The 14,625-nt window shown below is 29.3% G+C and overlaps 4 protein-coding genes across 4 annotated transcripts; 2 read left to right on the top strand and 2 right to left on the bottom strand.

The window, feature by feature from the left end:
- Positions 1–582: 582 nt before the first annotated feature.
- Positions 583–3,464, bottom strand: OCT59_005823 (uncharacterized protein; the record flags this gene model as incomplete). The annotated part of the gene is made up of 4 exons (XM_066140859.1): positions 583–2,420; positions 2,493–2,850; positions 2,921–3,154; positions 3,234–3,464. The coding sequence occupies 4 exons, from the start codon at positions 3,462–3,464 to the stop codon at positions 583–585; spliced, it is 2,661 nt and encodes an 886-aa protein (XP_065997704.1).
- A 3,724-nt stretch (positions 3,465–7,188) lies between these two features.
- On the bottom strand, positions 7,189–8,658 carry OCT59_005822 (uncharacterized protein). Its single transcript, XM_066140858.1, has 4 exons — positions 8,561–8,658; positions 8,413–8,489; positions 8,178–8,340; positions 7,189–8,109 (listed from the first exon to the last, which is right to left on the bottom strand). The coding sequence occupies exons 1-4, from the start codon at positions 8,601–8,603 to the stop codon at positions 7,304–7,306; spliced, it is 1,089 nt and encodes a 362-aa protein (XP_065997703.1). The 5' UTR covers positions 8,604–8,658; the 3' UTR covers positions 7,189–7,303.
- Positions 8,659–11,283: 2,625 nt separating this feature from the next.
- Positions 11,284–12,437, top strand: OCT59_005821 (uncharacterized protein; the record flags this gene model as incomplete). The annotated part of the gene is made up of 4 exons (XM_066140857.1): positions 11,284–11,374; positions 11,788–11,981; positions 12,090–12,184; positions 12,263–12,437. 4 exons carry the CDS (start codon positions 11,284–11,286, stop codon positions 12,435–12,437), a joined length of 555 nt encoding a protein of 184 aa, XP_065997702.1.
- Positions 12,438–12,478: 41 nt separating this feature from the next.
- On the top strand, positions 12,479–13,179 carry OCT59_005820 (uncharacterized protein; the record flags this gene model as incomplete). Its single annotated transcript, XM_066140856.1, has 4 exons — positions 12,479–12,517; positions 12,594–12,705; positions 12,786–12,874; positions 12,949–13,179. 4 exons carry the CDS (start codon positions 12,479–12,481, stop codon positions 13,078–13,080), a joined length of 372 nt encoding a protein of 123 aa, XP_065997701.1. The 3' UTR covers positions 13,081–13,179.
- Positions 13,180–14,625: the final 1,446 nt, after the last annotated feature.

Here is a 14,625-nt window from a genome sequence, read left to right as displayed (position 1 = left end):
TTTGTAATGGGTTCAAGTTTTGTACTACATATTTAAATCATATTGCATTGTAAGACCAAAACAAATATGTAATGATAGACATGTGGCGCAACCGGCGCATGTATTTCTGAGCAAATAGAATAATAGTCTAGAGTAAAAACGCAATACAACAGATTTTTAAAAATATTTTAAATGAAAAAAAAAAGAGAGAGAAATATTTTCAGAAGAAACAAATTACATAAATGTAATAATAAAGCACTGCAACTCATTATTTTATTGCCGCGGGTTTATATTCAAGTCTTCGAATCACATTTTAACATAACCAAAGATTTTGCCTCTATATAACGCAAGAATTTATGTTGTGTTTTTTTACTCATTAAATAAATTTATATATAGATATCTTCATATTGATTAATAATTATTTATTAATTGTTAAGTATAATATTTAAGATGATGAAATGAAAAAAAAAAATACTAGGATAATTAATAATATTTAATGACTTTTTTTTTTAAAAAAAATCAATAATAAATAAAATTTCTATTTGATGGCTTTTTTCGAACTAAATTCATTTGATTAGAGATTATAAATTATAAATTAGTTTATTATATAAGTTCCAGTCTTTTTTGTGCATCTCTATTTCCTCTTTTAGCAGCATCGTTATACAATTTAACCGCCTTTTCTTTATCAATATTAGTTCCAATTCCATTCTCATAACAGTATCCCAGCATATATATTCCATTTAAATATCCTTTTTCAACTGATTTTTTATAATGCTCAAATGCTTTAACTTCATTTTTTTCAACACCATTTCCATAATGATAACATTTACCTAAATAATAATACGCGGCTTCATAGCCATTTTCTGTTGCCTTTTTGTACCAATAAATTGCTTTTTCTAAATCTTGATCAATTCCTTTGCCTTTTTCATACAAATATCCTAGACTACATTGCGCATTACCATACTCTTGTTTAGCTGATTTTTCATACCAATTAATTGCCTTTTTTATATCTTTCTGCGTTCCCATACCATTTTCATAAAAATATCCTAAATTTAATTGTGCGAACTTATTTCCATTCTTTGCTGCCTTTTCGTACCAATACAATGATAATTCTATATTCTGATCAATTCCTTCTCCTCTTTCATATAAATATCCCAGATTATATTGTGCTATACTATATCCTTGTTCAGCTGATTTTTTATACCATTCAATTGTTCTTTTTATATTCTTTTTCGTTCCCTTATCATTTTGATAAATTGTACCTAAATGAAGTTGTGCAAATTTATTTCCTTTTTTTGCCGCCTTTTCAATCAAATAAGATGCTTCTTCTAAATTTTTTTCAGTGCCTCTACCTTTCATATATAAATTCGCTAAAGCATATAATGCATTATTATCTCCTTGTTTAGCTGATTTTTCATACCATTCAAATGATTTACCGTAATCTTTTTCAATTCCTGTACCGTAATAATAATATTTGCCTAAGTAAAATTGTGCAACTTTACTTCCGTTTTTTGCTGCCTTTTCAAACCAGTGAAATGATTTTTTTGATTCTTTTTTCTTTCTTTTATATAGAAAACCAAGACAAAGTTGAGCGCTATCATATTCCTGTATGGCTGATTTTTCATACCACTCAATTGCTTTTTCTTCATCAACTTGTGTTCCTATACCATTATCATAAAAATATCCTAAACTTAATTGTGCAAATTTGTTTCCATTTTTTACTGCTTTTTCATAGCATTCAAATGCTTTAAAACCATCTTTTTCAATACCTTTTCCCTCCTCATAACATTTACCCAAATAAAATTGTGCATGTTTATTTCCATTTTCTGCCGATTTTTGATACCAGTAAAAAGCTTTTTTAGGATCTTTATACAATTTACCTAAATAAAATTGAGCAATGGGATAATTACTCTTTGATGCTTTTGAAAACAATCCAAATGCTTTATCTTCATCTTTCTTTACAATAATTCCATTATAATAAAGAAAACCATGAAAGAAAATATATTTAGATGACGTTTGATTTCTAATAAGCCAATCGGAAATTTTAATTTGTAAAGATTTATTTATATCTTGAATATTTTGACTGATGATTTCTTTTATCTCAGTAGGATCATAACCCAATTCATCATGCAATCTAATTAAATGGTCGATTAGTTTGTCAACAATCTTTTCAACATTATTTGTTAAATCAGATAAATTAAGTAATAAATTTTTTTTCATAAGGTCACTCGTGTTTAAACTGAAATCATCAATCACAATATTTGGGATGTTGTCATGTATAGACAAGTCATAATCATCAAACATATATTCAAAATCATTATCTAATGCCTCATTCTTAATTTCGTTTGTAATAGATTTGATAGAATGATCAATAATTGACCTAAGACATGAAACTACTATTTGAATAGATGGCCTTTCATCAGGATCATCCGACCAACACGCTAAAAAAGAGTATTTTACATCATTAATTATTAAAATTAATCTCACACACCGTGATAAGTAAAATTTATTACCTGTATATATATCGCTATATTCAACAGGCGTGCCTTTAATAATTTCTTCTCTTTTACCATTTACTATATCCATGGCTAAACTTATGTTGTATTGTGTATCTTTATCATAAAAAGGTCTACGTCCGCTTGACAATAGCCAGAAAAGAACTCCAATACTGTAAATATCTGATTTGAAATTCATTTTGCAGAGTTGACTTTCACATTTCATTGTATATACATTATTCAGAATTTTTGGATCTAAATAAGGCAGGAAGTCTGGTACTTTGTTAGAATAATTTGATGCTTTGTTCGCTCTTTTAGACAAGCTAAAATCGGCAACTTTTATGTTATTTTTATGTATCAGTACATTCTCTTCGTGCTAAGATATAAAGAATAATAATAATTAATTTATATAAAACAAAAATAAATGTTTAATAGTTAATACGTACCAGATTACAGTGGATAATACCTTTACTATGAATAAAGTCTATAGCACTTGCGAGTTGTGACGCTAAACAATATTTATCATCCCATTCAAGTTTAGTGAAATTCCCCTTCAAGTAAAAATACAATGACCCACCATCCGCGTACTCCAATACTAACGAATACTGATTATCCAATTTTGAAACTCCATAAATTCGTAAAATATTTAAATGAAAATCGACTTCTTTCTGCAATTTGAGCTTTTATACATTTTGATAAACGTAAAAATATTAAAAATATTGAAATATGCGTAATTACATTATATAAAATATTAAATACCTCATTTACAATTTTTCTAATATCCAATTCGTACGATGTTTTTACGACTAAATTAGTGTTACTATTCCAGTTTGTTTCAAATATTTTTCCGACCGAGTTATTACTATTATCAACTTCTTTTTTATTTTTAAATTCGGTATGATCATAGTATATAATGAAATTATTTTCGATCGCTTTTTTTATCCAACGAATGTAATTTAAATTACTATTTTGTTTTTCAGTTATCGACATTTTGTAATAAGAAAAGTTTTATGTGTTCCTTTAGCGCAAATGGTTTCTTATATAAATTCGTCTGTGCCACCGATTTTTGTTTTTGTTGTTAATCCTTTTGTAAGACTATAATAAATTGTTATTGTTATTAATTCCTATGCCATATTAGGTTAGGCAATTTATACCGAATATGGTCAGATCGTTACCAAATTTATGCAGGGCCGATGATTTTTTGCGGTAAATTCTGTGTGACAAACCAAAATTTTGTGATTTGGCCAGAATTATGCAAAGTCAGCCAACATTACCATTCGCAAATTCTGGCAAAATTTAATGAAAAATTACGAACTGGCCCGAATTTAGGGGGTATGCACTTGCACGTAACTCCGGCCAGTTATAGGCTTATAGCCCTATTATGTGAAATTCTGTGACACAGAGAAATCATCTGATGGTATGACATGTGACGTAATAAGAGTAATAAGCGCTCATCACCTTTTTTTTTACTCCTGAATTTTTACGGCTGAAAGATCATCTCATCAATTTCATCACAAAGAAGCCGAACCTTTTAATTGTTTGTGAAATACTAAAGCTCGAAAACTGATTATGTTCAATATTATAATATTATCTAACATCATCAAACTTGGTTCTTTCGACAAGTCAGTTTTAAATACCATCATATTACAAGATTATTGGACAGCGACTGAAGCTACTGACTTTACATCTATTGAAAAAGAAGTGCTATTATCCCTTTATAGAAATGAAAATTTATATATTGAAGGATATGAATTATGGGATCATTAATTCGTCGGGTAAAGCTCAAAAAAACTGGACATCAAATGATTTTAATATATAAAGAAAACTTTGGATGACTTTTTACCTCGTATTAAATTTTATGACATCTCACCTGAAGACTTTTTCTAGGATCATCAGACCAAACACCGTAAAGAATAACCTGAAGTGGTAGAGTAATACTAGATATATGGTGTAGAAATGTCCGTATCAGCAGATAATTTTTTTCTTGTAGGACTTTTTTGAGGAATATTTCCCTTCCTTCGGTTGTTGTTTTTCCTTAAGTTAGTGTTTGCTATTGTCGGACCTTCGGGTCAGGTATTTAGTTTACCTAGCTCCTAGAGCGTGACAGATATTATTTTCGGGACGTTATCGAATATTTTTACTTTATCATATAGATTATTGCACTATTCCTAGATTTAGTCTTTGAATCCTCCTTTAAATTTTAAATTATTTTATTTTATTTTTATTTTTATTTTTACTTTTATTTTTATTTTATTTATTTATTTATTTTTTGACTAAACACGACTATTGCAAATAGTACAGTGTCAGAAGGTACAACATATTCACTTTCATCCAAGATTTACTTGTCTACTGCTTACAAAAGCTACAGAAGTACCAAAATAAAAATACTATAATGTTTCATGGACCAAGTCACATCATATCTAGCACTCACTTGGAACGATGTTAAATCAACACTACCTTAAAGATCGCTCATCCTGAAGAACATGAAACACTGTCCATTTTAAGCGAAATTCTTTAACCCACTAAAACAACTATCATATACCCACTCAATAAATCCTACATGAAGTTTCAAACCAGTCAATCAATCGTTCGGGTGAGTTGCTGTTACAAATTCAATTACAACATTAAACCGATAACAACACTTCACACCGTTCAAACGAACGCATACTATTATCCCTTGCCCAGGACGCAGCCTACTGTACATACACCATACTACAACATAGGCCTTCAGTCAGATCTAATCAAAAGCTAGATTCCGTAAAATTTATAATTCTAGCTTCCCCAATATTAACACCTTTTCTCATCCTTAGAATACTAGCTTATAATATCTATATACCAACTAACCGCCCATACTTTATTAATATATGTTACCTCCCACATCACAGTTTCACTAACCAGATATGGTATTATTTACAACAAACCCTTCTACTGGTTCAGCCACGTCCATATCAACCTAAACTACAAGAGTGATATCTACAAAGAGTTAATGTACAGGTTTTATAAACGCCGCACTATTCCTATATTTTAGTAGCTTTATAGTTGGTAAAAATACGCAGGAAATAAAAAAAAACTATTATCTTCAATTGTTTGAGTACTGTTCATATTTCGTTCCGTTCTCATGGTGATTATAGAAACCGTTTCTTTCAAAATTCAGGATAACTACTGTCCCTTCGTCTCCAATGGTTTTTACTAGCACTACTGTAATAAGTCGTTTCTTTCTGATCCTATATGTGAAACCTATTTTTTTACATATAAATTTCACGTTATTATTTGGAAGCCAACCGTGACCCAGGGTCACAGTCTCGTTGGTGAAAGAATACGTGACGTTGCACCACAATCATAGCACAAGCCATGTGAATTTATATTTGTCGCAAAAAAGAACATAAACTTGTTTCTCTTTCTCTTTCATTGAATCCATACAAATCTAAGTCCACGTATGTCTGAGAGGTTCTTTTCAAATCTGAGAGAAGAGGGATATCTTAGATTGTTTCAGGTGGTGCTACCAAGATTAAACGACTCAGAAATTCGAATTATAAATGTCCACCAAGTTATTATACATGTGAAGAAAAATTGGATCCAAGAATCACTTTGTCATCGGGAGAAAACGGACCCGTATGTAGTACTTATGTAGTGACTAGTATTATATTATACGTTCTATCCACATTTCTTAAATTTCTACGACTAACGATTATCATAAGCATTCGAATAAAAATATATTTCACAAGAAGTCTAGGATCTCACAAAATAGAAGACCGGATTGAGGCAATGTGTTTAGAACACAGTAAAGAAAAACACTCGTTTAGTAATGATCTAAACTTTTTCCCGTTCAAAAGAAATATTTTACTTGTTAGCAATTAGATTTAGACCACATCCGACTAATTTCCTGCCTTCCAGAAGAAGCAGATATCCAGATTTCTGAAATGTTATTCACAACAATTGGTCAGCGAAGCACGTGTGATTCCGCAGTAAATTGAGTCATGTGTATAATGACGTTGTATTACTTGGATATTCTAAATTATTCGGTATAAATACCAAAATTTTAATTGGATGATAATAATCGTAACTTAAAAGCTTATAACTCTTATCCTGAATGAACTTGTTACAAGAAAGTAGTTTATTTTATTTATTATCTCTTAAACGGTAATTAAAAAATCATTAAACACCGAAATGAGATGTAGGAATGATCCTATGTAGGCATTTGTAATTTTCCCATTTTAGTTTTTTCAAATTCGCAGCTAAATTTTCCGTCAAAGGATGAGTATTTTATAGTAGCTGAATTCGAGGTGATATTGGGTAGTACATGGGTAGTGCATATCGTACGTAGAGTTGACAAATATAAGAAACCTATCATCATGTCAAACTCTGACTGGTTGAAACTTGAGAGAGTAGAAAAATCCAAGCTTATACGAGAAACAACGTTAAAGTATTAGCTCACTTATTGCATAATTCTACGAATTATTTTTTTTTTTCCTAGTTACACTACAATCGATTCTGATGGAAAGTTGTGTTGATTAAATTCTCGAAACAAAAAATGGTTGAAACCAGGATTGTGATTTTGTACAACTCCAAACTTGTACGAAGAGTGAAAAAGAGAGTTTTAATCACTCTACCATTTCATTTATTGTACGAATCACAGCCCGGATGAAACCTTATTAATCTAAGTATATTATTATGATTTAGATCAGTACGAAATGCTGTTCAACAAAAAATAGAAAGATATTATGCGAGAGTATATTTTTTAATGGCAATATAATGACAATAATCATATTATGGATTATATAATTTCTTCATGATCTTCATCCGCAATGATGTATCTATCGAAATAAAATTTATGCCATTATATTCGATATGATCTTCCTCCCAACGCCAATCGCAAGACCCACAAGGGCACCCATCATTGTTCCCAGTCCTGGCCCAACAACTGTTCCGATTACCGCTCCAACCATAACACTATCAATAATTCCTGGTTCTTCTTCCTTCCTTAGCTCTTCGTTCCTTCGCTCTTCTCTCCTTCGTTCTTCTCTCTTTCGCTCTTCTTCTCTCCTTTGTTCTTCTCTCTTTCTCTCTTCCTCCCTCCTTTGTTCTCCTCTCTTTCGCTCTTCTTCCCTCCTTTGTTCTTCTCTCTTTCGCTCTTCTTCTCTCCTTTGTTCTTCTCTCTTTCGCTTGTACTCTAGTTCTATAAGTATCTTTTGCGCTTCTTGGAACTTTTCTTGCTGAACTCTTACTGCATCCGCTTTTAGTTTATTCTCATATTCTTCATTTTTTCTTCTTTCTTCTTCTTCCGCTTTTTTTTTTAGACGCTCCTGTTCTTTCCGGTTCTCTTCAAATTGTCTAGTGGTATATAGAACTTGTATATGGGTAATTAATTCCTTGATCTCCATTAATCGTTTTTCATTTGTTTCTCTTTCAGCTTCAAAAAAATATGGATGCATCGGAGAAACACACCAACGATACCCAATTTGCTTAATAAAAGAACGAAGAATTTCGATTTTATTCCAATCTATTTGTTTATCCTTAACCCGTTCCGGATCTGCTTTGGAAAAAACAACGATGAAATTATTTGTCGCATCTTTTCCAAGAAAATTTCTTATGGTGCTCAAAGTATTCTTTTCTTCATCAGTAATCCTTCCTGCTTCTACAAAGTTCATTAAAGTCAAATGCTAATAAAATATACAATCAAATAAGTAACAGTTATTTACATACCTAAAACCAAAAGAATTGCCCTGACCCCACCAGCGCATTTACGAATGAATTCTGTTATTTCTACATTTTCACGATTGTCAAATATTCCGGGTGTGTCAACAAGGTCATATTTTTTGCCTTTAATTGTCAATGTTGTTACTTCACATTTTTTCGTTTCCGATTCCTATATTTTCATAACTTTCTTCATGAGTACTATACAATAAAATGTAACTAAAATATGAAACATAGATATTACCGTACTGCCTGAAGCTGTAAAAGGTTTATTATCCCGACTACCGAGAAGCTGATTACCAAGTGTGCTTTTCCCAGTACCTACAATAAATAACTCTGCCGTGCGTTAGTTAATATTTACAGTAACGAAAGACGAAAAAGTAAAAACTTGCCGGTTTTTCCTAGCAAGAGGACAACTTCGTTTTGAACAGTCATTTAGAACAAGTTTTTAGAACAAGTTAACAAAAATTGTTCCAAATGAAACTTTTATTATATGCTGTTATATCGTGTGATTGTTATGTTACATTGCATTGAACCAATGATGTACATTTTTACTCGTGATAATTGTCCGAAGCCGTAAGCGGATTCTTGTTTGCCCGAACGCGTTTAAATACCAATCATATTCTAGAATATTGTGTGACAATAAATATGTTGTGAAATTTTGCTTGCATCACGCGTGTTGAAAAGTTTTATATACTGTTTTAGCCATACATTAATGTACCTTTTTTTTTGTACAAAAAAAAAAGATATTCGAAGATAGAACATCGAACAGTTTCACAGTCGCGCCATCATAGCCTTTTACAAAAGGTAACCTATTGCAAAAGGCTATGGGTTATATCACCCATGGGTGATCTATCATTTTGGCACTTATTACCAATCATAGACCTTTTATGTTCAACTAAAATAAAGATTATCTAATGCCAATAAAAAAAAAATACTATAAAATTTTTTGTGCTCATCAATGAGCGCTAATGCTAATAAAAAAAATAACACTAGTTAAATTTATTTAACATCCTTTTACTCTCGCGTAATTTTGTATTCCTCTTACTCCCTTACATTAAAATTTTTACTCAATTACGCTAAAATTTCATCCCTTTTATTTTAATTTCATGTTCTCTTTTACCTTTGTCCATTAAAATTTCGTCCTTTTTTACCTAAATCTTAGTTCTTCACGTTGTTTTCTACTTATTTACATTAAATTTTTTGATTTCTACTCCATTAAAATTTATCATTCCTGTACTTTTTACATTAAAAATTCCATTTACCCATTTTCTTACATTTTCTAATACTGAAATTTTTAAAAATTATAATAATTTAGTTGTATTTTTTGGCAAGTAAATAAGGTTATAACAAAAAATTTATTATGTATTAAAGTGTTTCTGTTAATATTTGCGTTTATAAAGTACTGACGTGCAGATGATCGTTAAATTGTATGATTTGTATCACGTACCTCATCTGACGATTTTAATTTGAAGTGCGTGATGTGGCAAGAATCGATCTGAGGCACAAAATGACTGAGAAAATAAAGCCAAGATATTGATTAATAATATAAAAAAAAAATTAAAAATGAACACGTAAAAGAATTTATATATATGGAAAAATTTTGCACACAAATTACTGGAATTAGGAACAAAATTAAGAATTTAATATTGTTATGGAAACGAAAAAATTTATTAACGAGTACATAATGTACATATATTGATACAAAATGTCGGATAAAATTTTTTTTTCTTAATGTTTATATAAATTTTATATGTATAAAAAAACCTGATTGATAAAACAAGAACGAGAAAATTAAAAATAAAAAGTGGAATTTTTGAAAGAAACATATTCTGTATATGTATTGATTGATAAAATAAACAGGTGAAACTTTTTTTTTGATTAATAATTGAATATGAATAAGTTTTTGTACATTTTTATAACAAAGACGAATATAATATCGGGTTTCGGGAGAAACGATTGAGGAAATAAAAATTTAGAAAAAAGAACATTGATTAATAATAAAAGAAATGGCTTAAAATTTTTAATAAACGTATATTATATATATTGAAGCAATTTTTTTAATAATGTCTCAAAACCTTTATAAATCATCGTAAGCGGAGCTACTGGTAAATACTCTAAATATGTATATTAAGAAACTCAACGTTGTACTCACAATATAGGTGCCCGTTTCTAATAATTAATAAAAAAAAAATGTTATCGCGTCGGATATTTTTTTTTTTAGGATTTTTACAAGATTTAAATTTTGGTTTCATATTTCACAATTACGATACATTTTTTTTTGTTATTTTTGTATGTAACCGACGATGAGAATCCAGCCCGTAATATATAGACTACTCAACCCCCTAATTTAAAACTGTGAAAAATGATCTGCTAAAATGACGAAAAATCAATTATTTAAAAGATCTTTATGGTTAGTATTACCATAATTTGTTGTTGATAATTAATTAATTCGATCATTAATAATACAAAATACAATGTTCTAATAATTAATTTAATACGTATATATAACTAATTTTATTCTAAAAAAGGTAAAATATAAAATTTTTCAATTTTCAACAATATCCCAAAAGCCGTCAACGTCAATTGTATATCACGTGAAATTAATGTTTCCAAATCAGAGCTTTACAAAATTCGAGCATTAACTCGTTAGAGAAGAAGCTTTAAGTGGTCTGGTATTGCTTGAATTGTTACTGATTTCCTGAACCCAGTAAGTATAATACTGTATGTACGTATACAGCTATCAATTTTACTGGTAAAAATCACGTAAAAACAATACATCAGGAAATTTGGAAATTCCAATTTTGCGTATCTCAGTTTCTACAGCAAAATACTGGAATTTTCCTACCTCTTATTTCGAATAAAAAATGGAGAGATTGAATTTGTTATTCCTATATTTCTAAAAAAATGATTAGATTCTTTTGGTCGTTGTCGGTAAAAAAGTTCCTATTGCTAGTGAGAATGTTACTATTAAACACATTAATGTTGTATTGACCAAAGGTAAAATATAAATATTTTTATAAATATTTTTTATAATGACTTTTCTTAATCTAGTTATCGGAAGAACTCATAAATTAAGAACTATATAAAGGATTTGGAGCTTTAGGAGAAAATAATGAACTTCCAATATATTACTATTGCTAAGAGACTGTATCCAAACATTAAAACCTTCAGAGCAATATTATACTTGGAACTTAAGATTAAATGTAAAATTTGCTGCGCTATTTTGCAAGGACCAATAGAATTGTCCACTTATACGTAAGAAAGGTGTAATATGTTACACCAATTATGTTTGACGTAATGATATAATGCCCGATGTTGATTCTAACTTAAATTGGAACAATTCGTGCATTATGGTGATGTCAATGGGAAATTTTTTAAGCCGTACTATTATAATATCTGGATCTTTAAATTAAGGGTTCTTTTTGTTCTTTACTTTATAAATATTAATATGATTTTTCTAAATAAGTAATTGAATTCGTAATGTAATACCAAGAAAAATAGTATTTGGTTAATTTGGTTAAGTTCTGAGATTTCTAAGGTCAAGAAAGAATGTAAAATATATTAACGTTTTTCAATTGATCAATTGCTAACTTGTTAACACCTTCCAAAAAATTAGGTTCTCAGGGTGGATCCGTTGTTAATGCACTTCTTGCTACAGGACTTTACAAAATTCGAGCATTAACTCGTAACCCAAATTCCGATAAAGCAAAAGCGTTAAAAGCTAAAGGAGTTGATGAAGTAGTTAAATGTGATCTCTCTAACAAGGAGGATATTAAGAATGCTTTAAGCGGTGCTGATATTGCTTGGATTGTTACTGGGATCCAGTAAGTAATAACTTTGTGTACTATAATTAATTACGCAAATCTTAAATCATTTTCATTAATTCAATTTTATTTTAATAATTTTACGTAAATTTAGTTAATCATTGGTGTAAACCCTGGTGAAGAAGAAAGACAAGGTAAATTGATTGCCGATGCCGCTAAAGAAGTAGGATTTAACTGGTTAATCTACAGGTAAATTTAATGTATAAGATTCTACACGCACTTTTTTATTTTCCATATCGAAATTTACACATAAATATTATTACATAGTTTTCTTCCTGATTCTACTACTGAATCTGACGGAAAATATCCCGCTATTATTAATTTATCTGGTAAAAATCGTGTGGAACAATACATAAGATCATTAGGAATTCCAAATACAACATTTTGTCTATCTCAGTTATTACTACCAAAACTTAGGAATTTCCGCACCATTTGTCGATAAGGGTAATGAAGTTGAAGTTTGTTTTCCCTATTTAACAGAGAATGATGCAATTCATGATCGATGTCGAGAGTGATACAGGTGTACGTGTTTATTTATAATTTTTATAATGATTTTTTTAAAAAAATTCTGGATTAAAAAAAATTTTTTTTCTCTTAGCCAATTGTTGCAAAAATTATTGAGGAGGGGCCAGCTAAATGGAACGGTAAAAAAGTTCCTGTTGCTGCTGAGTCTGTTGGTTTGAAACATTTGGCTGATGTATTAACCAAAGGTAAATACAAATTATTATATAATACTTAAATTTTATTTAAAAAAAATTAGTAAACTCAATTACTTTTATTCTTAATCTAGTTACTGGAAAAACTCATAAAATAAGAACTTTGAACGATGACGACATAAAAGAATTTTCATTCATTGATACTGATGAATTAAAACAAATGGTAAATAAAAATTATAAATATATAATCAATTTTTTCTCATTCTTTTATTAATAAAAAATATTTTTTTTTATTAGCATAAATGGTTTATAGATTACGGACTTTTTGGAAAGGATAATGAACTTAAAGATATTTCTATTGCCAAGAAATTACACCCAAAAATTAAATCCTTTGAGCAATATGCAATTGAAACTTACCCAAAGGCTTAATTGTCACTTTATATCTCTTGTATTATATTATCTCTTGTGTTATTATTTTTTTTTCGAAATCTAAATAAAATTTTTCATTTTCAATGATCTATATATTATAAATTAAACATTTTTTCGTTGACATCTCCATCTCGCTTGAAATTCAAACAGGTTTCATCTAAATGTTTACAACTTTTATTTATCGATAACTATGAGAGTTGTTTTTTTTTATGTTTTTATATAATCGTACCAGAGTCCCATCAATAATCCAAATTTTTATGAGTCAGAGTGCTGTTAAACAATAAAACCATTAAGCAAACACTATCCAATAATCAATAACTAGTAAATAAGGGATAAGGAAATTACCAATCATGAAACATTATTAACGACATACAGTATTTCGCTGCTCAGAATTCCTAAAAATGCTGTAATAATTTATGAAAAATACACCTTGATCAAAAGGAATTTTACAGAATCAGGAAATTTTTTTTAGGAAAAATACATGATTATTTCAAAATTAGTATCTTTGAATAAATTAAAGTGAGATTTTAACGCTAAATATTGTCAGGATTTCCGATATACGCAGTAAACTCCAGTTTCAATCAAAGATATTACTGTGAAAAAGATTTTGTGAGATACAATTGTAGTTCGCTCATTCAAGATTCTAATTGAATATATAATAAATGAATGAATAATAATTTGAGTATACAAAGTATATTCAGTTGAAATAATAATTAAAATAATTAATTACATAGTCTAAATTATAAAATAACGACATTTTAAAAGTATTTTTCGCGAAATTAAAGTAACACCGAATACCTGTACGAATAGCTAAAATTTCTAGTAAATATATATTTGTGTTTTTGTATTGTACAGTCAAATACATGGAAAAGATTTCAAGAGTTGAAACGCACAACTAATTACCAAAGACTAAGTGATTCTTACGATTATATATTCATAAAGTATGCTGAACGATATCCTTTAATAAAATAAATTATTGGTTCGACGGGACCGTTCATAAATTTTCAATAACAAAATTCCGTTACTATCCAATAGCCTTAACTTGAAATATTTTAATTTCATGATTAGGTGTTAATTTAAAAAAGTTCATTACATTTAATACTTGCATATTACTATAATATAATGTCCACTCCAAAACATCATCGCTTTTATCATCATTACCTATATTTATATACATTCTCTATATATTTCGGAGCCCTGCATCAATTAAGTTGAAAGAAAAAGAAGTTTAAGAAGTTTATTGAGAGGCGACAAGCTGTGTGAAGATGTGCTTGGTGTATAATAATCTGAGGGTGTTATCGTATTATTGATTAGCCGTTCCACTATTTATTTGCTTTGTACTCTGAACAAGGGCATTTTAGTTGTAGACTGAGTAGTAGGACGTAGTTAGTTGCAACAAACCGTGTAAGCAGTTTATATAGCGGAACCTATCAACATCCCAATTTATGTCAGGTAATGTTAGATATATCTTTAGATATACAAGTAGTAAAAGAAAAATACGGTCAGGGAGATACGGCCTTCGATTCTTTTCTTTTTTGGTGTGAA

The sequence above is a fragment of the Rhizophagus irregularis genome, chromosome 14 (genome assembly GCF_026210795.1).
Source record: "Rhizophagus irregularis chromosome 14, complete sequence".
Classification (NCBI taxonomy): Eukaryota; Fungi; Glomeromycota; class Glomeromycetes; order Glomerales; family Glomeraceae; genus Rhizophagus; species Rhizophagus irregularis.
Note: the sequence above shows the minus strand (reverse complement) of the source record. Positions and strands in the feature narration are given on the sequence as shown.

Coding starts and splice junctions, on each gene's coding strand:
- OCT59_005822 (XM_066140858.1), bottom strand. CDS start 8,603: ATGACTGTTCAAAACGAAGTTGTCCTCTTGCTAGGAAAAACCG. Junction 8,490..8,560: donor CCTCTTGCTAGGAAAAACCG/GCAAGTTTTTAC, acceptor TATTTATTGTAG/GTACTGGGAAAAGCACACTT. Junction 8,110..8,177: donor GGCAATTCTTTTGGTTTTAG/GTATGTAAATAA, acceptor TGAACTTTGTAG/AAGCAGGAAGGATTACTGAT.